The 21039-nt window shown below is 37.9% G+C and overlaps 1 protein-coding gene across 2 annotated transcripts in view; it reads right to left on the minus strand.

The window, feature by feature from the left end:
• Positions 1–21039, minus strand: part of GPC5 (glypican 5) — a gene marked incomplete at its 5' end in the record, with an annotated part of 1365225 nt that overhangs the window by 642870 nt on the left and 701316 nt on the right. The window contains one exon of one of the 2 annotated variants that reach the window (XM_082434645.1): positions 13876–16983. The exons of the other annotated variant lie outside the window; for it this stretch is intronic. Within the exon in view, the coding sequence (XP_082290771.1) occupies positions 16948–16983 (36 nt within the window). The 3' untranslated portion in view covers positions 13876–16947. Of the gene's footprint in view, positions 1–13875; positions 16984–21039 lie in introns of those variants that run through there. 2 annotated transcript variants of the gene reach the window in all.

Raw genomic sequence — 21039 nt, forward strand, 5'->3', positions numbered from 1 at the left:
AAACAGTCATTTCTTTCAGCTTCCACAACAAATTCTAATGGTTATATATCCTGTAAAAGTTATACAAACAATGAGAGAATGTGGCTAGAGAAAGTTACACTCAGGACTTACAGTCCTCACAATAAATCTGCAAACTACCTCAAAATATTTTAATAAGCCTAAAACAATTTTGCATGAAGTATGAAAATATATTCTGCAGCCCAACGCCTGATGCATACTGATGCGGTCGGGCAAAATATTATTCTGTTTTTGTTGAATGCTATTTTTCTATAAATATGCTAAGTTTTTAATATTTGAAATAGTTTTAAACTAGCTATCAATACTACTATTTGAAACTAAGAATTGTATTTGGGAAACTCAACATGAAACGTTCTGAAATTGGGACATAGTCTCTAAATGAAATAAAACTATGTAAGAGAATATGGGAGTATCTAGAAAAATACAGGACAAGAAAACATTCTTAACAAATTTTAAGGATATCAAAGAAAAAGAACAGTGAAAGGAATGAAATTGTTTTGTGCCTGAAAACTAGCTTCATTTCTTAGGTTTTCCTTAATCTAATAGCTTTGAATTAGCATTTTCTTCTTTGACCATCTGTTACTTCTGTTTCAGTGTTTTCTTCTCTTAATTTACTGTAATTAAACTTCTCTAATTATTTCTATCAAGTCTCAGTTCATGTGCACATCTATTTAGACAATTTCAAATGCATCAAATAAATAGTACTATCATTCAATCGTGAAAAATATTTTAAGGCATAGTTTATAACCAGTTATTTGGTGCTATTTCTGCGTCCCATCTTTCCCTCCTAACCCACTGAGCTCAGAGATGATGATAGCCTGGGCCTCCTGTGTTCTGAGGGCTTTTCTTACCCTTTCACACAGTGGCAGTGGTGCCGAGAGATTATAGAATTGATTGGAGAGACCACAGGAAGATAGGTGCTTTGCTGCAATACAAAGTGCCACTTCACTGTACAGATTAGCTTCGAGAAAACAAAGGGAGGTAAGAAAGGTTCCCACCAGCACCTTTAGCTGGTGCTGACCAGCTAAAGGTCACCGACCCAACTCCTTTATTGGCAACTCTCAAATACCACACAATTCATAAAATGCTTCTGCTTAACTGCTGTTTAAGCTATAGCTGGATGAAGCTAGTAAGACAGTAAAAAGTTCATTGTGCAGAAATGTGAATGTGTATTTTTCTGTAGTGAGCTTAATATGATACAGCTCTTTAGCAAGCGTATAGGAGCTCCAGAGTGGTGTCAAGAGATAGATCCTGTGTGCTGGAATCTAGCTGAGACAGCTTACACTGGAGGAAAAGTTGCTGCACAGAAAGGATGAAACTAATACAGAGAGAATGTTGACAATAATAGGAAGAAAAAAATCAATGGCAGGAAAGCACAGACACTGTGATATAGCAGTGATCGGAAGAGGCTTCATTCTAAGGCATCATGTGTGGACATAACTTTGGGACCGAACTGGCCCCCAGACTCCTGCCAAGTGCCCACCCCAGTGGTAATGACATTGAAGTTAGCGGAGCTCAGAGAGGGGATTGTGGCCCCAGTGCAGGAGAGTGTGGGTAGACATAGGATCAAGTCTCTGCTTCCGTCCCTACAGTTCCATGAGTCTATCTCAGGGAATCTATCAGAGCCTAAAGTGGGAGACCTAATACTATGATTGCTAATCAGGGAATGACCTTGTTTTATTCATCTTTAAAACAATGCTTCTTAGAATGAACACCTTAACTGTACATAGGACAAAATGTTGAGTTGCATGAAAGTACAGTGCATCTCAGAAAAAGCTCAGTTTGATTGGCCAAAACAGACGAGGCCTGAGAAATTAAATAGCATTACACCCTGGGGCAATCATAAAATAAAGTTCTCAGCTATGATGGATGTAGTAGAACAGTAGTTTATTAAATAGTGAATCTTCTAAGCCAGACTACCAAGGCTTAAATCCTTGCTTTGCCAAATATTACCAGCCACTTACCAGTGATAATTGTTAACTAAGTTATTTGCACTCTTGCTGCTTTGTTTCCACATTGATAAATTGATGCTAATACTAGAATCAATGCCCTGCGATTGTCTTGAGAATTAACATATGACGTGTGTACAATACTACTTACCATATAATAAGTGCCACTTGTATTGTTAGCTATCATTTCTATTACTATTACTGGAGTCGGGGCAGGCAGCCTACACTACCAAGCAGTGTAGTGGATGGTAACAGTATGGCTTTTATGCTGAGATAGTCCTGGAAAGTGGTACCAGTGTTAACACTTATTTGTCATGGGACTTCAATTTTTTTGTTTTAAATGAACCTCAGTTGCTACATCTATAAATTGATAAATAAAAGGCACTGCAGAAGCTTACAAGTGTTCAAAATCGGCTTCACCAAGGAACTCTGAAGAGGATGAGGGACAGAAGCAGATAGGATCTCAAACTGGTGACTTCAGTGGGTCCACAGTGTAGACAGGCCCCTCAGTCTCCTCCCTCAAGCCATTAGCCATGTGGCCCCTCTTCTGCTTGAGTAGAAGGCTAGACCTTTCCTACATACACAGATTGAAGGAGGAAGGCTACCAACTGAGGTACACCCTTTGCCAACCAGAGGCAATGGGAGTATTTCTCCCCAGTGAAATTCTGACAAGCCCCTGACATGCCCCTTAAAAAGGCCTACAAAAAGTAACAAGGAGCCTCCAAAGAGTATCACAGTTTTGTCAGTCAAGAATTGTGCCCAGGTAGACAGATTCTAGTCAAATTCTTAGTGTCCTATTTATAAGTATGAATAAGTGTTAGACATGGAAGTTATAAAAAAAATTAGTGTTTATTACTTGTTTATTATTCTGTTTAGAAATCTCAGTTAAAATAGTCAGAAGGCCAGAACAGGGAGCTCTCATGCCCTGTGAGATAGGTGAGCCCAACAGGAAGAAAGACTTCCTCTTCTTTCCTGGCAAGAGCTCAGCCAATGAAAAGCCACTATACCTTGAAGTCTCAATTCCTCCAGTAGACTGTTTCCTCTAGCCCTCCCAACTTCCTTTCTCTCTTTACAAGAGCTTTCCTCTCTCCTTGTTGCCGGGGACTTGCCCTTGGCTTGCCATGGCTGCAGACCCTGAATTACAATTCTTTGCTGATCCTGAATTAACCCATTTTTGCTGGAGAGAAAACAGTCTGTTTTAGATCAACAAAAGGTCATTTGAGAGAGAAATCCATACAAAGTAAAGATTTTTAAAAAGGAATTAATGGGAAACAATGAAGATTCAAAGAATGAAATAAACCACCCTCAAATTAGTATCTTAGTAGGTTATGAAGGCTTCAAGGGTATTTGTGGTATAGAAAATTTTTGACCTCCTATTAAAAGTCTCCAAACTTGCCTTCCCTATTTCTTTCATGGTTTGATTCCAACCCCTCCCCCCAATAGCACCCTGCACTTTCTAAAAAAATATCTACACTCCCCCGAAGTTTTATTAAATCATTTAATCTTCATTACACACTTATAGATTTTATTCCCAACTTACAGATGAGGAAGTGGAGTCATGGAGAGGCCAGGTAACATGCTCAGATCACAGAGTTGCCGAGTATCCAAAACAGTACTTTAACACAAGTGGGCTGGTTTCAGAGTCTCTGCTCTTAAACACTTTGCTCTGCTGCTTCCTCTATAACATTAGCTCCCTTAGGGTAGTTATTTCCCCAAACACACCCACCTAACTGTTAGATCTCTAGTACCTAGAGGAATGGCTACACAAGAGGGTGCGATGCTCAGTATATATTTGTTGAATGAATGAGGAAAACGAAAATGAAAAGCCAGTATTTACACAGAACACTACATTAAAACAGTATTTACAGTCATAAATATATAAATATTAATTTAACCCTAAGTGTTCTACAGTAATAGGGGGTGATATGGAGAGAGGCCATATGTACATGGTAAGGTAAGAGACCTAAGTCTTTATAGCAGCAAGGCAATGCAAAAATGCATATAATTGGAATCCAGAAATAGTGGTATTTTAAGGCATATTGGTCAAAAGTACAGAGGTGAACGCCGGAAGAAACAAAACCTCTCAAGGGTGAGAAACACTGCCTCTGGTGCAGCGAGTATCATGGCTGGGGTAGGGGAAGCAGCTGCCAGCCAAATGGAACCACCTCTCCATTCAGGGTGGTTGCTCTGGGGTGCCAAAACCCATCCCCAACACTGTGTGAGAAGACATGATAAAGCACAGAGAAATAAACAGACCATTTCTCGCAGGAACATCGGGATGATGAAAATCAACAGTCATGGAAGGTAGAAGATCATATGTTTACTATGAACATACCTCCTTTAAAGCAAGCCTGAGGATGTTATAGTTTCATTGTGGACTTAGAAATTGACTTCGCAAACCTGTTTCCAGGTTCTGTCCCCAAACCTTTTACAAACAAAATCAACAAACTGCTTTAGTGTTCCTGAGAGGCTTTTTGCCCAAGGATTGCCTTTCTAATTAAGCCCTCCAACTCTTTAACATGCTAATTTTATCCATTAACTTGCAGATGAAGTGGTTTCAGCTGTTGTCTGTGAATCACAACAGGGCTTGAGCTACAATTTCAGGAAAGCTGGATTTCAAAATTTTGCTAGTTTTTATTAGAGAAACTTGAGTATTCTAATATAGCACCAATTTTTTTCTTTTGTAGTTAACCAGAATTGTATGGACTGGCCTAAGGGAAAGATGATGATAAAAGGAGATCAGCAATGAAGCTGGGGTGGGAAGTTGGTAAATGATGGGGTGAAAGTTCTCTGGAGCACATTTGTCGATCTCCATCCTTAAAGAGCTCATCACAGAATGAAAGGGAAAAACCATAAAAAATTGCAGTTACTGAGACCTCTGGAAATGTTACCTAAACTAACATCATTTGACCATATCCAGCATATGACCAGACCCAGAAAGAAATGGAGAAACAAGTTGGCAAAAGGCACGCCCATCTTAAGTAGAACTAGGATTCATCTCACTTAATTCATTTAAAGATAAATTAAGTCCTAACTCCAAAACTTGAACTTCTTAATTTCCGGACACCTCAGTTTCTGTGTGCAAAAAATGAGGGTAAAAGTATTACTGGTGTCGTTGAATTGTTGGAAGATAAAATAAGACATTGTGTTTTATATGTTGCATTGTTTTTAGAATATATGTAACCTATTTGATAAGTGGAAGAAGGATTTGGCTGCTGAAAGCAGAATGCTATGTAAGCTAGTCCATAACCTACATTGAAGGAACTAGTGCATAAAAGCTTGTGCTCCTGAGTGTACAACAGGAAGTATGCCTTACTTTGAATCTAAGTGACATCACCTAGCATGCGGAATTTGAAGTTACCAAGAACCCACTCTTCATGGCTGAAAAAGGGAACAATTGAGGAAATCTGTGTCAAAAGCTTCATTGGATGAAGTTAAATAGGCAATAAAGACTTTATCAAGACTACTGCAATATAGGAGAGAGATTGAACTCAACTACACTAGAACAATAGGTCACAGGTTCTTAAGCATTGAAGTGAGTGAGCTAAAGGAAGAGAACTGGAGGATGGACATAGGGGAGAGAGAGGTTAATCAACTGACCAGGCCGTCAGTGTTTGTTAGTTGGAACTTGCCTTAAATTAGGCTCCTACTCTCCCATAGAGACTCTGGGAGACGGGAACCCTCTCTCTCTCTTGATGAAAGCCTTTCAAAGTGATGGCTCCCATAGTCTTGGTTTGTAATCCTCTCAAGAGGCAGGAGAAATTTTACATCTCAAAGGAGCAGAGAGCATTTACAATTGCAAGTTTTGTAAAGTAAATGCTGTAAGAAAAAGGAGCCCGGGGACCTCTAGTCAGGAAGAAACCTGTTTGAAATTTAGTCCAGCTGAGGAAACTTAAGGTGACCTTAATTACCTGAAGCACTAAACCATCCCTACGGTTCGGGAAGGTAGTTTGTGTTCTGCATCCCAGCCCCTCCCACTTACCAGCTGTGAGACTGAGGGCCAGTCAAGTAACCTGAGTTTCAGTCTCCTTGTTTGTAAAAAAAAAAAAAAAAAAAAAAGAAAAAAGAAAAAAAGAAAAAAAAAAAAAAGAAAAAAGAAAAAAAGCAGTAATAATACTCAGGGCCTGGCATGAAGTAGCTGCTCTATAAGTATCAGTTTTCATTGTCATTTGTTGTTCCTTTCAGTATCATTGTGTGATCACTTGTTTTGCATTTTAGTATGTTTTTATGCTAGACAGTGTGAGGAAGAAACAAGTTTTCACCAGTTAGAGTAGAAAATAATTGTGAGGAGCTAGGCTAAAGGACACTGGTCTGCAGGAACTGCTTGTTTCTCAATAACAATGTTCCCCTCTGAAATGTCTTGAGGCTACACCTTCTTAGAACTTGTGCTTAGGAGGCTTGAGCCTAGTAGTAAATTGTTTCAATGCTGTTCCTCCCAGAGGCTCCAAGCGCTGTGACCCCATACCCAGCCCACTTACCGTGCGCTGTGCTGTAAGTCTTCACAACAAAGCCTAGATGGAGGAGGGGTGACCAAAGTCCCCTCAAACCGCGTCCTCTGCCATCCTCTCCGACCAGGGTCCAGCGGGAGAGAAGACGCGCACCGCTAACGAGCACGAAATCCCCTGGGTAGTGCCACCACCCGTCCCTTACATGACTCTTAAGGAAAGCTACTATGCTGTCACCAACTCCTAGGAGTTGCTCTAAGAGGCCCAGGACAACACTGAAACAGCAACAGCTGAGGCCACCTTTAAGTGACGCTTCCAAATGGTTCAAAGAATCCATTACCTTGAGATGCTCGCTTCCCAAAACAACTACGACCGTTTTGTTTGGTGGGCGAGTGGGAGCAGGCCTTCCCCCCCAACCTCACTCTCCCCCTCTACAGACATGGAACTTCACCAGTTCATCACCCCTTCTCGAATGTCAGATTGCAAAGGAACCCAAATCCATTAAAGAAAAACCACGTGAGTTATTTTCCTTCCCCCACCCCCCGATTCCTTTGCCAAATAGCAAATGTTGATGTATTAAAATTGCCTTAATTATTCCATTGAATTGTTCCAGTAATTACATTCTCTCAAATTAAAAGTTAAAAAAAAGCATTTTAAGATTTTTAATGGAACTTGTTCAAGCTGTACAAAGAGATGGAAAAAATATTCCAAACCTTGATAGAAAACGATTTGTTAGATACACTTAAGTCACAATGCGACTTCACAAGTCTTTTTCTTTTTAATTTAACTTCGTAGACCCCCATCTCCCTGTTTATCACATGGATGTAATCACTTCTACTAAAAAGAACACTTTATCACTCAGTTAAGCAAATCCCCCTTTTAGGTTTTAAAAAAATAGATTAAAACAATATGAACTTAGAACTTTATAGTTTTAAATGTCAGAAATTTGCAACGAGTCTTACTGTTTTTCCAGGCAGATCAGGTGTAGACAGGGCATTCTTCCCTCTGGAGGCTCTGGAGGAGAATCCATTTCCTTGACTTTCTTCTTCCATCTTCAAAACCAGCAAGAGCCGGCCTAGTCTTGACCACCTCGCTACCACACTGCTTCTGCCTCTCTCTGTCTCTCTCCCTGCCTTCCTCTTTCACTCTATATAGACCCCTGTGATTACATTGGCTCCACCTGGACAATCCGGGCTACAGGGCCCATCACAAGGTCAGCTAATTAGCAATATTAACTCCACCTGCTAACCTAAATCTCCTTCCCTGTGTACCCTAACATAGTCACAGTTCCAGGGATGAAGGGGTAGACATCTGTGGAACACCTTTAATCTGCCTACCATAGGGTGGTTAGGAAAGAAATGTGACAGAGGAATAAGAGCCTCCCAGGTTTGGCCTCCAGTAGAACCAATTTGACCCATAGAGTTGCATGAATTCTAAGGGACGTTCTCAGGTGATGATACTCAACGCAGATTGAAGCGTCTGAAGGCTTGAAAGAGTTAATAGCCAACTACCAACCTAAATCAGGGTGAGTTTTAGGGGCCAAAAATCTAATGTTCAGAAGGGTGAAACTGGATTTTTAACACGATAAGGCTCTTAAATGGACACTTCAGTGATGTTTATAAAGATCAGTGAATTGTGTTAAAAAACAAAAGTGCTATTGATTATCTTCAGTGCTATGCAAAAATATGGATGAGTCCCACGTACTTTTTAAACTTTCAAGTAATTTGTAACAAACCACCAAAATTGAATAAACCAGAAATACTGAATAAGCCCTAAAAACAGAAAGCAAGGCAAGATAGAAAGTGTTAATGCTAGAGCAGCCCTTGATTTTCACAAGATACAAAGCAGCTGGGCAGACTCAATACAGTTCCTAACTACTGCAAGCAAGAAAAAGTTACACTCCTTTCATCATGTATGATCTTTTTATCTGTGATCATAGCAATACGGAACCCATTTTAGGCTTTTATAAAGAAGAGAATAAACAGCAGATTATAATAAGATGTATCAATAAAATGTTATGTATAATGAAAGTAAATTTTTTTTGTGTCTGTCATGGAAAGCTCCAACCACAATGGAGGATTAGAAAGCTCTGTCTACATGAGAATCGTACAGTATTTTCCTTTATAAAGCACTTGAGTCTTCCAGCTTTACCTTGAGATACACTTAGATCTGTCTAATGGAATCAGGACAGCAGAAAAAGATTATCAAATGGAATACAACTCACCTGAACTATTTGAGAGTTGGGCTTTTTTATTCTGAAGACCATAAAGGGGCTCTTTATTATCATTATTGGGAGAACTGACATGACATTTTTGCTGTGATTTTGGAATGCCACAGATTATTAATTTTTTTATGGAAGGAGTTATAACACCCTCTACTTTCTAAATGTTGGTTTACATAATGGCTCTGCCAGATTATAGAGTCATTTCAGGGCCAAAGGCAGGGTTTTAAGTTCCTCAAAAGGAATTATTCACTGGACAAAGATTGTTGTCAAGCAAGATTAGACCTCATTTTTTGACAGATTCTCACAGGTAAGTGTTCCATAGACAGCAAACATAAAATTTTTCTGTTCCAAGGCATTTTTCCCCCCTATAGCTAGACTGTCCTTCTTTTCACTGAAAATTATTATATGAAATAAAATCTGTCTTCCTGAGTTTTCCATTAAAAAAACTGATTTGTAAGCTCCAGGAAGATGGGAATTTTGTTGTATATATGTTTGATACAAAGAAAAACACATTGAAAATGTACAATTTATATTTAGCAACTGCAGGGAACATCTGTTAACTAAGGGACACATCTATTATTCAAGGCAGTCATCAACATAACTATTCCATCATTTGTCTGAGAAGCCTGAGCTTTGAGCTCAGAGAGAAATCTCTCCCTCACCTTTGGGCTGCTGCAGAGGACAGCAGAACTGTGGTCTGTAACAATCAGATTCTTGTCAAGATTATTCCCCTCGGTGGTAGCTGGGCTACAGCTGAGATAAACCTCTTTCACTCCCCTTCCATCCATCATTGATTGGCTGGATTCCTTGCCAAGTGATTTTGGTGGTTGAGCCTAGGAGTGATACAGTACGGGGACGAAGTACAGAATGTTTAACAACTAGGCCAGTGAAGCTATTATCCAATTAGAATGAACCCTGACAAAAGCTCAGGGTCCTGAGGTCCCCTGCCATGCCAGGCACAGTTTTTAGGTCCAGGACCAGAATAAGGTCCTAAAGGAGGCACTAGGGTTGCTTGCGTCCCCAGAGGACATTAGCAGAGCTTAAGGCAGCAGCCACCTACTGATCTGGAGTGTTCCAAAGTTTTAACAACGAAACAATATCCAAACAAGCTGAATACAAGCTCTAATATAAGCAAAAGAAAATTCATTATTTCTTTGGGTCCAACACCGTCCCCCACCCAGATGGTAGGTCCATGTAGTAGGCAATTTCATTGTAATGTAACAAGAAGATGTAAAATTCTCCCTTTTAAAGATATTGTGCTTCTTTAAAGGACTGTTTTAAAGAATGGAAGTGTCCCAGTGAAATCCAGTAAAGCTGTGCATGGATTTTGCTGTATTCACTCATTACGCCTAGCAATAGAAGATTGTTTGTGAAATGGTGTAACATATCCCTGCGGGAAATAGAGCATCATGGGAAATGCTCACACATTAGAGGCAGACAGCCCTCAGTCAAATCCTGGTCCCATCAGCTAACAGCTCTGCAGCCCTGGGCAAACTCTTTCACCTCTGTTTGCATTGCTTTGTGTAGCCACAAGTAAGGACACCGAGGCCTGCTGCACCAGCTGTTCTCACTTTTGGACCCAGATCCTCCCACATAATTGCATGGCATCTTCTCAGGAGGCATTTCATGGCCATACTCAGAAAAGAATTGCTACCCACACATGCTATCATCTCTAGCACTTGCTACCTGCCAAACATGCCTAACTATATTTTTCTTAATTATTTTTTGACTGTTTTCCTCAACTAGGATGTAACTTCTATTAGGATCTTTTTTCTTTTTAAGTCACTATTTAGTTTTATATCTCCAGTGCCTAGAACTATGGTTGGCACATAGGAGTTGATTCTATAGATCTATCTGTTGAATAAACAAGTCATTTCATTAATATTGTATATGTTCTGGTTCTTTGGATCATTTAGGATGTTCTGCAATTTCAGAAAAGTTGAACTAAACTGGTTTAAAGACAAAGGAAATGGGCCATTCCTACCAGACTGGGAATCCTGCACTATCCGAGTTGAAGCACTGTTTTTAAATGTTTTACTCAGCTTTCCCTTCACTGTTCTGCCAACAAACTGAATTCACTCATGCTGTCAAAAAGGCTGCCAGCAGCAGTTGGGGTAGTTTAGCGTCCTATTTAAATCAAAGGGAGTTAGAGAAAATCTCTCATATCCATGGAATAAAAGCTGCTTCTTTGGATCAGATTGAGGCTACCTGATTCAGGAGCTCATCTTTACACATTACTTTTCAAACTTGAGTGTGTATCAGAATCACCTGTAGGGCTTATTAAAACACAGATTGTTTGGTCCCTCCCATCAAGTTTCTGAACCAATAGTTCTCAGCTGGAGCCTAAAAATTTTCCTTTCTAACAAGTCCCCAGGGGACGCCAGTGCTGCTGGGCCGTACTTGGAGCACCTCTGTCTTAACCAGTCTCAGTCTTCAGAAAAAAAGCCACAAACTGCTTGGCCAAAGCCTGGGTTTTTGAACCAATCAATCACTAGTAAAAGGGATGGGAGAGCCAAGGTTAGCCTGAATTTCAGGAGCCACCCTTATTGCTGAGGGCAGGATCAACTTCCCCGACCCACAATTAACTCTTTTCAGCAATGAGAACTGAACACCAAATCTCAATAGAGAATTGTCAGAAAGTTCCTAAAGCACTTTTTTAAATGCCTATTGAGACACCTAAATACGGAAAGTGTCAGGAACAAGGAAGAGCAAAATGGATGGATTCTGGATAGGAAATTGACAACAAAATAACTCCTTTAACGTAACTGGCTTTTCAGAAACATGCAAAATATCCATTGTTATTTTTTTTTCCTCCTCAGATTACCCATGATCAAGAATTAACTACCTGAATTCAGTGGATTTCTTTTCCTTCCAATACCTTCTACTTTGCATATGGCAAGAGTCAGATGCCTTCCAACGCTCTTCCACTTTTATTTTATTCATCTATGTATTATACATTTGAGGACATGCTTCCCCAAGCTCTAAACACTACTCTGGGATAACCAGTAGAAGATAAAACAGCTTGATATTTAAGGAGTGGTCATTTAAAACTCAGCTTATGGAGCCAATGACTTGGTGACTCTGTAAAGTACAAAAGTCTATAATACAAGTTAGGATGCATTGAAATCTGAAAGAAAGACTGGATTAATGTTGAAGTTTGCCTGATGTCGTTACTTCATGGGCCTCTTCTCAAAGCCATGCCATCTCGACACCTACTTCTAGATCATTTTCATTTCTGACTTGAGAAAGCACCCTTGCTATATTAGGACAAACAATTCAAGCTTATTTTAATGTGACGCAGATCCTTTGCTCCTCTCAGAGGTTTGCCTTACTTCTGAGACTAAGAACCCACCTTGCAATCAGAACACTCTCTTTTATATATCATATATATTGTTCTAATAGATTTTAATTTTTATAAGTAATATATTAACTCTCTACATCATGACCTGTATATTTTAAAAGATTATGGAGCACTGTTATCAGTAATTATTATTACTATTATTAGAAACTGGAGAGGTCCATTAATTTGACTGAAAATAACAGATAGCTGTCGATAAAGAGGTGGTCTAGGAAGAAATTTATTCAATCAGATTTTACTCACAGTAGGAAGAGTTAATTCTTTTCAGCAATGCTAAGGAACAAATGAGAACTGAACCCCAAATCTCAATGGAGGATTGTCAAATTTTTCCTAAAGCACTTTTTAAAATGCCTATTGAGGCACCTAAATATTTTGAATTACTCAGTAGGAAATCAGAATCCATTAGGAAAAAAGAAACAAAGCTTAACAATTACCATGATGCAAAACTGAAACTTTGAATCTCTATTGTACATAAAGAAAAAAAAATAGGTTCTCACTGTGGCAATACTGATCTGTTAACCATCTCACATATGGCGGAGGAGAATGCATACATAATTTTGTTTACACGAGATAGCCAGGCATTAATTTTTACAGTTAATGCAGAATTCTCACATGCATTTTATCTATATACCTACTGTGTCAAAAGGTTGTTAGGAGTATAAACTGCTATTAAACACTCACAGATTTGGGGTCAAGCTTATTACCAGCAGTCATTAGGAGGCCAGCAGATGTTAGTTCCAATTTCTTATATTCTTGTACATAGGCAAAAACTTATTATAACCATTTTATACAGAAAACTGAAATTCAACATATTTAAACCTTACACCTAGCGTCACAGAGCAGAGGCAAAACTTGAACTTTACCTTAATTGCTTAAATGACTGTTCTTTCAACTAGGTGACACTATCTTCCCACTTATAATCTGGCCTGAAAATTCTTCCCAGTTCTAAAATTTTGGTATTTTATGGTGAACATTCTCAACATTCTCTTTAGTAAAAGAACAATTCATGAAATTAAAATCTTACTATGAGTAGATGTGGCCCAAGACTGTTCCAAACATTTATTTAAATTCAAGGCATTCCGAAATAATTGATAATTAAAAAGTGTAACTAACATATTTCTTCATTTCTTATATCTAGATTAATTGGGACATGTGATATAATTTATGTGGAATAGGTAAGAGGAATGGTTTCATAATAAAAGATATATTGGTAGTTTCTTTGTATATTAACCTTGATTTCAGGGTTGCACTGGAGGTGTTAATGTTACTCTGTCTCCGATTATATGATTTTAGTTAATTTGTGGCTGTTTTCCACTGTGGTCAGAGAATATACTCTGAGTTATTTTTTATGGCCCAGCATATTACGAATTTGATATATATCCTATGTGCACTTGAAAAGAATGTGCTCTCTGTCATTGTTGGGCTCAGTGTCCTATTACTGGAGGCAGTGTTCTCTATGTCATTTAGAGTGGATCTGCAAATTACATTGTTAATGTCTTCTGCATCCTTACTGCCTTTTATCTGCTTTTTCTTTCACTTATTAAAAAATTATGTGTACATCTTCCACTAGGACTGTGAATTTGTGTATTATTTCAGTTGTGTCAATTTTTGTAAACACAGAAATGTTATATATTTGTGCTAAATTGACCCTTTTAGTTTTATGAAATATCCCTCTATTTTTTAGTGCTCTGAAGTCTATTTATCTGATATTAGTAGAGTTATACAGTTTTCTTCAGTTTTTGCATATTTTATCTTTTTTCTATCCTTTTCATTTTTAACTCTATAATATCTGTATATTTAGAGAGTTTCTGGAGAACAGAGCTATTTGGTCTATAGATGACAATTAGATGAATGGCCTGCACCCTATTTGGAAGGCCACCACTCTGACAAAGGTAAAAATAAATCAACTCAGGGGGCTGAATTGTATGTTGTTTGCCCCTACATTTGTGTTGTTACTCACTCATGGGCAGTGGCCAATGGCCTGCCCGTATGGTCAGGCAGAAGGGCCAAGGAAAACTAGCCTTCTAAATGGATACTCATATGGGGAACAGCCCTAAAGAAATCACTCTGGGAACTTAAGGGGACATGCGAAAGTAGGACAGGTCAGTGCCCATCAGAAGTATCTCTTTCCAGAATCAGAAGGCGAATGAAACCAGCAATGGACCTCTTGGTGCATTCACTTGAGGCGGCCACCTGGGTCCATGAATGAGTGGATGCTAGGGGGCTGCAGCAATGCAGAGATGGGCTAAATCTAGACATATTCCTCTTGCAGCCTCTGAAGCATAAAATGCCAGAACACTGTTCTGTCTGCCAGCACAAGAAGCAGGGATTGCAGATGGCTATGGGGCCGATTTGCCCAGGAGGAAGCTCTGCACACAGCTGGCAAGTCAGACTGATGCCAGTTGCCCCTGGAGGCTACACATGGGTCCTAAGAGGAATGGACACTTATTCTTGACTGGGCTTTGCCTACCCAGTGGTAGACACAAGTGTTCCGAGTACTATAAAAGTACCAGAACAGAAGATATTCCACCGACTTGAATGGCCAAGGTGCAATTCCTCAGAGGAACACACTTTATAGCCCATAATGTATAACAATAAGCAGAGAGATACCAGCCTCAGAGTAATGGTTTCACAGGGAATTGGATTTGGCTATTGAAGCCTTGGTTGTCTAAAATGGAAGGAGATGAAAGCAGTAAGGGGTGCCTTTCCTGCCTTCATGAGTGTGTGTTCACACTCAGCATGAGGGTAGCCAAGGGATTGTTCCCACTAGATAGCTGCCCTTACTCTTATGGAAGATTTCAGGAAGCAGAGGTGGGGAGAATGATGGTATGACTATGTTATTCTTCCCATGGTGGTACTACTATACTTTTTTCTTTTTCTTTTTTCCCCGCATGCCCTCAAATTTCTTTTCTCTCACCTAATCCAGTGGTTCCATAATCAGGGCTGCAACTCTGGGTATAGGAAGTAGCAATGTGTCAGCTTGACTGGGCTAAGGGCTGCCTGGATAGCTGATAAAACATTATTTCTAGGCCTGTCTGGGAGGGTGTTTCTGGAGGAAGAGATGAGCATTTGAATCCATAGATTGAGTAAAGAAAATAACCTTTCCCAATGCAGGAGGGCATCAGCCAATTCACTGAGAGCCTGAATAGAGCAAAAAGGCAGAGGAAGGGTGAATTTGCTCCCTTTACTTGAGCCAGGGACGTCCATCTTCTCCTGCCCTCAAACATCAGTGCTCATGGTTCTCAGGTCTTCAGGCTCAGACCAGGACTTACATAATCAGACCCCTGATTCTCAGGCCTTTGGACTCAGACTTACACCGTCAATTCTCAGGTTCTCAGGCCTTCAGACTCAGACTGAATTGCACCACCAGCTTTCTTGGTTCTCCAGCTTGCAGAGAGCAGATCAGGGGCTTCTTGGCCTCTGTAGCTCATGAGCCAATTCTGCACTAAATTTCATATATATCCCACGGGTTCTGTTTTTCTGGATTGCTTTAATCAATGCAATGGGCATTTTGGGTAAGGTTATAATGTTAATATTAATAGACAAATATATTGGGTAAAAATTGAGTAAAAGCCTCCTTAGGATGTAATACCAATGGAAAATGACTCAATTGAGGAAAACAATGGATTTAACTAATCATCAGCTAATTTCTATGCTAAACAGTTTTGCACAAGTTTATCATAAGGTACAAATAGTGGTGAACCAAGGGAAAAGTATGAAAATGTATGTAATGGCATTACAAGATAGATTAGATGGTTTTTTTAAACCTAACCTTATCCCACACTGTCTCATCCAAATGTTAAGCATATTCATATAATACTATTGCTGTGTTTGCCACATAAATGCTTGACCAAATGTAGAAGTCCAGACAAATATGATTGTTTTACTCTAAGAAAGCCTTGGCCAAAAGTGAGTGTGCCCTGGGCAGTAAAGAATGTGACCTCGCCTAAAGAGAGATCTGGACTTTGGTCCTGATTCCTGGGAGGTAATCTCTAAACCCAAAGGGCTTGACAGTCCTCCAATGTCTTTTGATTGCTTTTAATTTGACATTTCTAGTTCTGCTTCAGCAGAAGTATGGGTCTTCTATGAGCTACTCCATTATATCTGTAGGGGAAAGTCTATGGTGTATTGATTATTTCATATTACAGGTGAAAAAATTAAAGTAACACATCTCTTAAAATATAGCTACAGATTTGAAAACCAGGTGTCTGTGATTCCAAATCCTGTTATATTTAAAAATTACCTATAAACTATTATTTTCTTTTGGTGGAAAGAGGAACACTATGGAACATAACAGTTATGAATTGTTATGTTATTTGAGATGGAGTAGTTTATCAGATTTTTACACACCTAAATGGTATTTCCTAAAATATATTATGCTGTACACCAGAGTTTTGCAATATGTTAATAGTTGATATGGAAAAAAATTCTATTGCCAAATTATTTGGAGCTAATCAAGTTGAACAACATTCAATACTGTTGGCTTTCTGTATGGGTGGATTATCCCACATCTGCAGACTCAACCAAACACAGATTGAATTCAGACATGTGTAACCTGAATAGGGGCACCCAACTGTACTCTGCTATTTTATATAAGGAACTTGAGCATCGGCAGATTTTGGTATCGGTGGGGATACTGTAACCAGTCCTCTGCAGCTTCTGAGGGATGACTGTACACTTTTTCAGAACCACTTAATAAATTAAAGTAGTAATAACCACTGCAAAAACCAAAGCCCATATACAGTGTACAACATTTCTTTGAAACTGTCCAATTCCTATCATTTGATTGACCTAAACATTACTCAGATAATGGAGTCTATTTCTGAGATCAAAATTATATATAGAACAGATAAACGGAAAACACAGACCTGGTGGTAGAATCTTCACTGTTGATGAATAAATTAGTATTAATTTTTTGTACCGGTGGATGTCTCGAAACAGTCTTTCCAGGATTCAATACTGAGACATCAGAACTGAAGGATCAAAAGACTAGATAACAAAATAAATGTAAAATCAATTGCTGGAGCTTATTTTTTGTTTTAAAGTAAAAGGAAAGTAATTCAAATATAAACAAATTATTCAACTAAAATTAAAGGATCTGGGTTCCAAATCTAATTTGTCAACAGCTAGTCCTATGGGATTGAGCACTTTATTTAGCCAGTTTATAGTTTACTTTCTTCATTTCTAAAATTTAAAAAAATGGATTATATCAGTTGCTAGTTCTACCATTTTGGGACTTTTTTTCCTGTAAATTAAGAAGTGAAAGGCACAAGGTCTCTTTTGAAAAGTTGGCATAAGACAATAAATTTTTAAAAACATGCCTCAGAAAATGCTATCATGGGAGACAATGGAATCCCTTTGTCTATTTGTTTTTCTGGAATAGTTTCAGCAAAAATAATTTGATTGAGATGATTTAGTTTCTGTCACTCTTGAAGAGGGGAAAAAACTGTAACAACTCAAGTCAATTTTCGATTCCCAGACCCTAAGAAGCCAATAGAATAAAATGTTAGTTACTTGAGTTTTACAAATGCTGCACTAAATCTTCAACATACAAGCAGCAGTACTGCCTGTGGCGTCTGAGAAAGAAAGGAGATTACCACCTTATTAGAAAATCTTAGATTTTTAATGACCATATTCCCAAGTGTGCTAGTGTGCAATCATTTTTCTGTCCTTGTCAGAACATTTGGTGCAAAAACACTGCAGCAAAATGATAATGCTGCACATATTTTTGAAATATAATTGAACTCTGTAGTAATTGACTATCTGATACCCACTTACTTGATTAGCTGTCCATTAGCATTTTCTACTACTTAGTGCTTCACTGATCTGTCTGAAACTATAACCACTAAGCAAAATACAAAACACTATGAAAGTGAAAGAAACATGGCATGTTATGAATGCTAGACACATTTCAAGTGGGAACATTATGTATGTGATAAATTATTACTGCACTGAAAATAAAAATATCACCCAGCCCTCTGAAAATTATACATCTGCCAAGCCAGAGTCACAGTATTTCCAAACCATCATTCTTAAGATAAAGAAACAAGGAATTCCTTTTCACATTTTTCATTCCATCTAGAATTACGTTCGAAACTGACGTTTGCTATAATCTAGCTCAAAATCTTTACTCTAGAGTTTATATGAGGTCCTAAGTATTAATTTAACATCTCCTAGAGAGAAAACTTAGTTGGTGATCGAATGAAAATTAAATATAGGTAATCTGATTACTAGTATAAGAATCCTGCTACTCCATAATGTTGCCAAAATGACTTCCATAAAGTAAAGTCAATTTCTTTTATTATAGTATCTCATTGATATCAAATACACCATAAATTATAAGGTGCACTATTATTTTATGTACTGTTAAGGAAAATTCCCTGCTAAATAAAATCTGACATGATATCATAATTACAATTCTACATAATTTCATCATTCAAGACTCATGTTCTTAGAGTCCTTTCATTTATTTCAAGGCACCTAGCAATCTTTCCTAACTACAGTTGCATTGTACTTGAATCGGTAATAAAGCAAAGCATAGCTTCATCTATCTGTGGGAATCCTCCTTCTTAGGTTCCCTAAAGTACTTGGTTTTTGCTCTAAAAGAAAAACATGAAATTGAATTATTTCTTTTAATTCTAAATGTTTACAAAAACACCAAATACGTGCATCACTGCTCTGTTTCAGTGACTCTCTGCAAACACATTTTTTTTGTGTTTTAATACTGAATCATTGTGTAATTCTTTTGAAGATATTGCATATGACAGTTGAACTTGATACATGTAGTATCCACCATGCACATCATTCAACTGAAGAGACAATGTGCCATGGCTGTCACTTGGCCAGTAGCAACTTAAGACTCCATCAATTATAAGATTTAATCAGGTGTCAGAAATGTGACTTAGAACTGATAAAATACCACTCTCAACCATCTGATTCATCCTTTTCTGTTGTTAAATTTTACATCGTAGTCTATAACATTAATGTCTTCTCTTTGACAGCAAAAGGCATAAATAATGGCATCTCAAATTTCTGAAGAATAAAGGTCATGAATAACCCAAAGCCTGTCAACTCATTAGCATTAGATTTCACTAGATTTCATACATGATGTTCAGTACATGCTTGATGAGAGGGAAGATGAAAGAATAGGAGATGAGAGGTTTACCTCTTACGTGTGTGTGTGTATTTGTGGTGTGTCTATTTGTGTGTGTGTGAGCATGTGTGTGTGCACATGTGCATATTGCCCTCCCTGTACTCCTCTCATTTCCTCTGGGAAAATGTGTCCTGTGTCCTTCACTTTGAAAACACTTCTTCTCTTGCTCTAACCATGAGGTCAGACTAGGAACCAGCATCTTTTTAACATGACTCCCAACTCCATAGCTACAGCTATTGATTTCATGATGCCACCTGACCAAGGCTAGTCCAAATACAGTATCACATTCCTGGGATAAGATATGATTAGTCTAGTTGTGGGCATGTGACTCAATACAGACCAATTAGAAACTTTCCCCCAGGGTTTTTTAATATGTAATTGAATATTAGAATTTTGTTTTCCTTTCTCTTTGGAAAGCTATGAGGATACAAGCATTCAATGTCAGAAATCATGATTTTAGCCTTATAGGAGCACAGACTGAGATAATATGGCTGGCACACAGCAAGAAAAAAAAAAAAAGAGAGAGAGAGAGAGGTAGAGAGAAAAATCCCAACTATTTTAATTCTTTGGTTCCTCTTATTGGGGGTCTTTCACAGTTTATGTGAGCCAAATAATCCCCCTTTTTGCTGAAGTATGTTTGAGTTGGATTTCGTGCATTTACAACCAAAATTCTGGTTAATACAATTATTTATTAGCACATGTTTATGATTAAGGCTAATATAATTACCATTCTTTTGTGTGACAGCAAGTGTCACTTAATCACAGAAAGGAAGAGCACAATATTTTAGGGTTCATAGAAGCTAATAAAACTTCAATTGAGGTCGCTTTTTTTTCTTGAGTTGTCTTCTGAACTCATGTTTTAAAAGGAAACATGTGAGCAAAATTTTATTTGGCACTTGAGAAAAGTGAAATATAAAAGAAAAAAAATAGAATGGATTCAGAGTAACAAAGTCTTCCCTCCGCAGACTGAAAAATGTAGCCATTCATTCTTTTTGGCTATGTTATTATATAATCAAAATAAAATTTGGCCAAAATTATAATTACAACTGTGCTTCATATTCTCCATGAGAATACATCGAACAGAGACTTAGGCAAAAGCAGGTGTTTTACAGCTTGACGTACTGACAAGATCCAAGTAATTCTGTTTGCTCTCAAGTTTTGTAAAAAAAAAAAAAAAAAAAAAATGCAGGCTTTTACCTATGCCTATTTTTCTCAAAGAAATTCCTGAGACACAAATTTATATATACTAGCCTAGAGGGAATTCTGTGGCTTAAAAAAAACCCAACTATGTTGAAATTGCTGCAGAATGTATCAAAATTTCTGCCTGAATTTCCATATAAAACTTCAGTCGTTCTTTGACTGATGTAATCCGTCCATTCAGTACAAATGAGTAAAAATCTCTTGGGTGTATAGAGACGTCCAGGACAGATCCAATACTACTATTTCCTTAGTAGTGTTATATTCTTCTGCTTTTAATATTGACCTATAAAATAGCCAAAAATAGGAATTGTAAAAATAATAATGATAAATGTTCTCCTTTGAAATTATAGGCTTCTAACTAAAAGCAGACAATATTTCATTTCAAACAATTATGAAGCCAACTTTAAATTTTTATAAAAGAAGTTATTTTTCACTATTGTATTTTATTTCAAATACGGAGAATTAACCATTTTCTGACACTGCAGACATATGTATTTTGGAGTTGAATGAGAAGTCTATTGATTAATTTAGTATGTTACTTTTGCTTTCAAATTAAAGGGATAGTGATAATAGAATTAATGAATTAAATCTCCAAATATTTTATATACCTTCTATGTTGAGTGAACTACAGGCTAGAAGCTGCTGGTTTTCTGGAGCAAAATGCACAGATCTCTGCAGAGAAACAGAACAAT

The sequence above is a fragment of the Balaenoptera physalus genome, assembly GCF_965194825.1.
Source record: "Balaenoptera physalus genome assembly, chromosome: 18".
Lineage (NCBI taxonomy): Eukaryota > Metazoa > Chordata > Mammalia > Artiodactyla > Balaenopteridae > Balaenoptera > Balaenoptera physalus.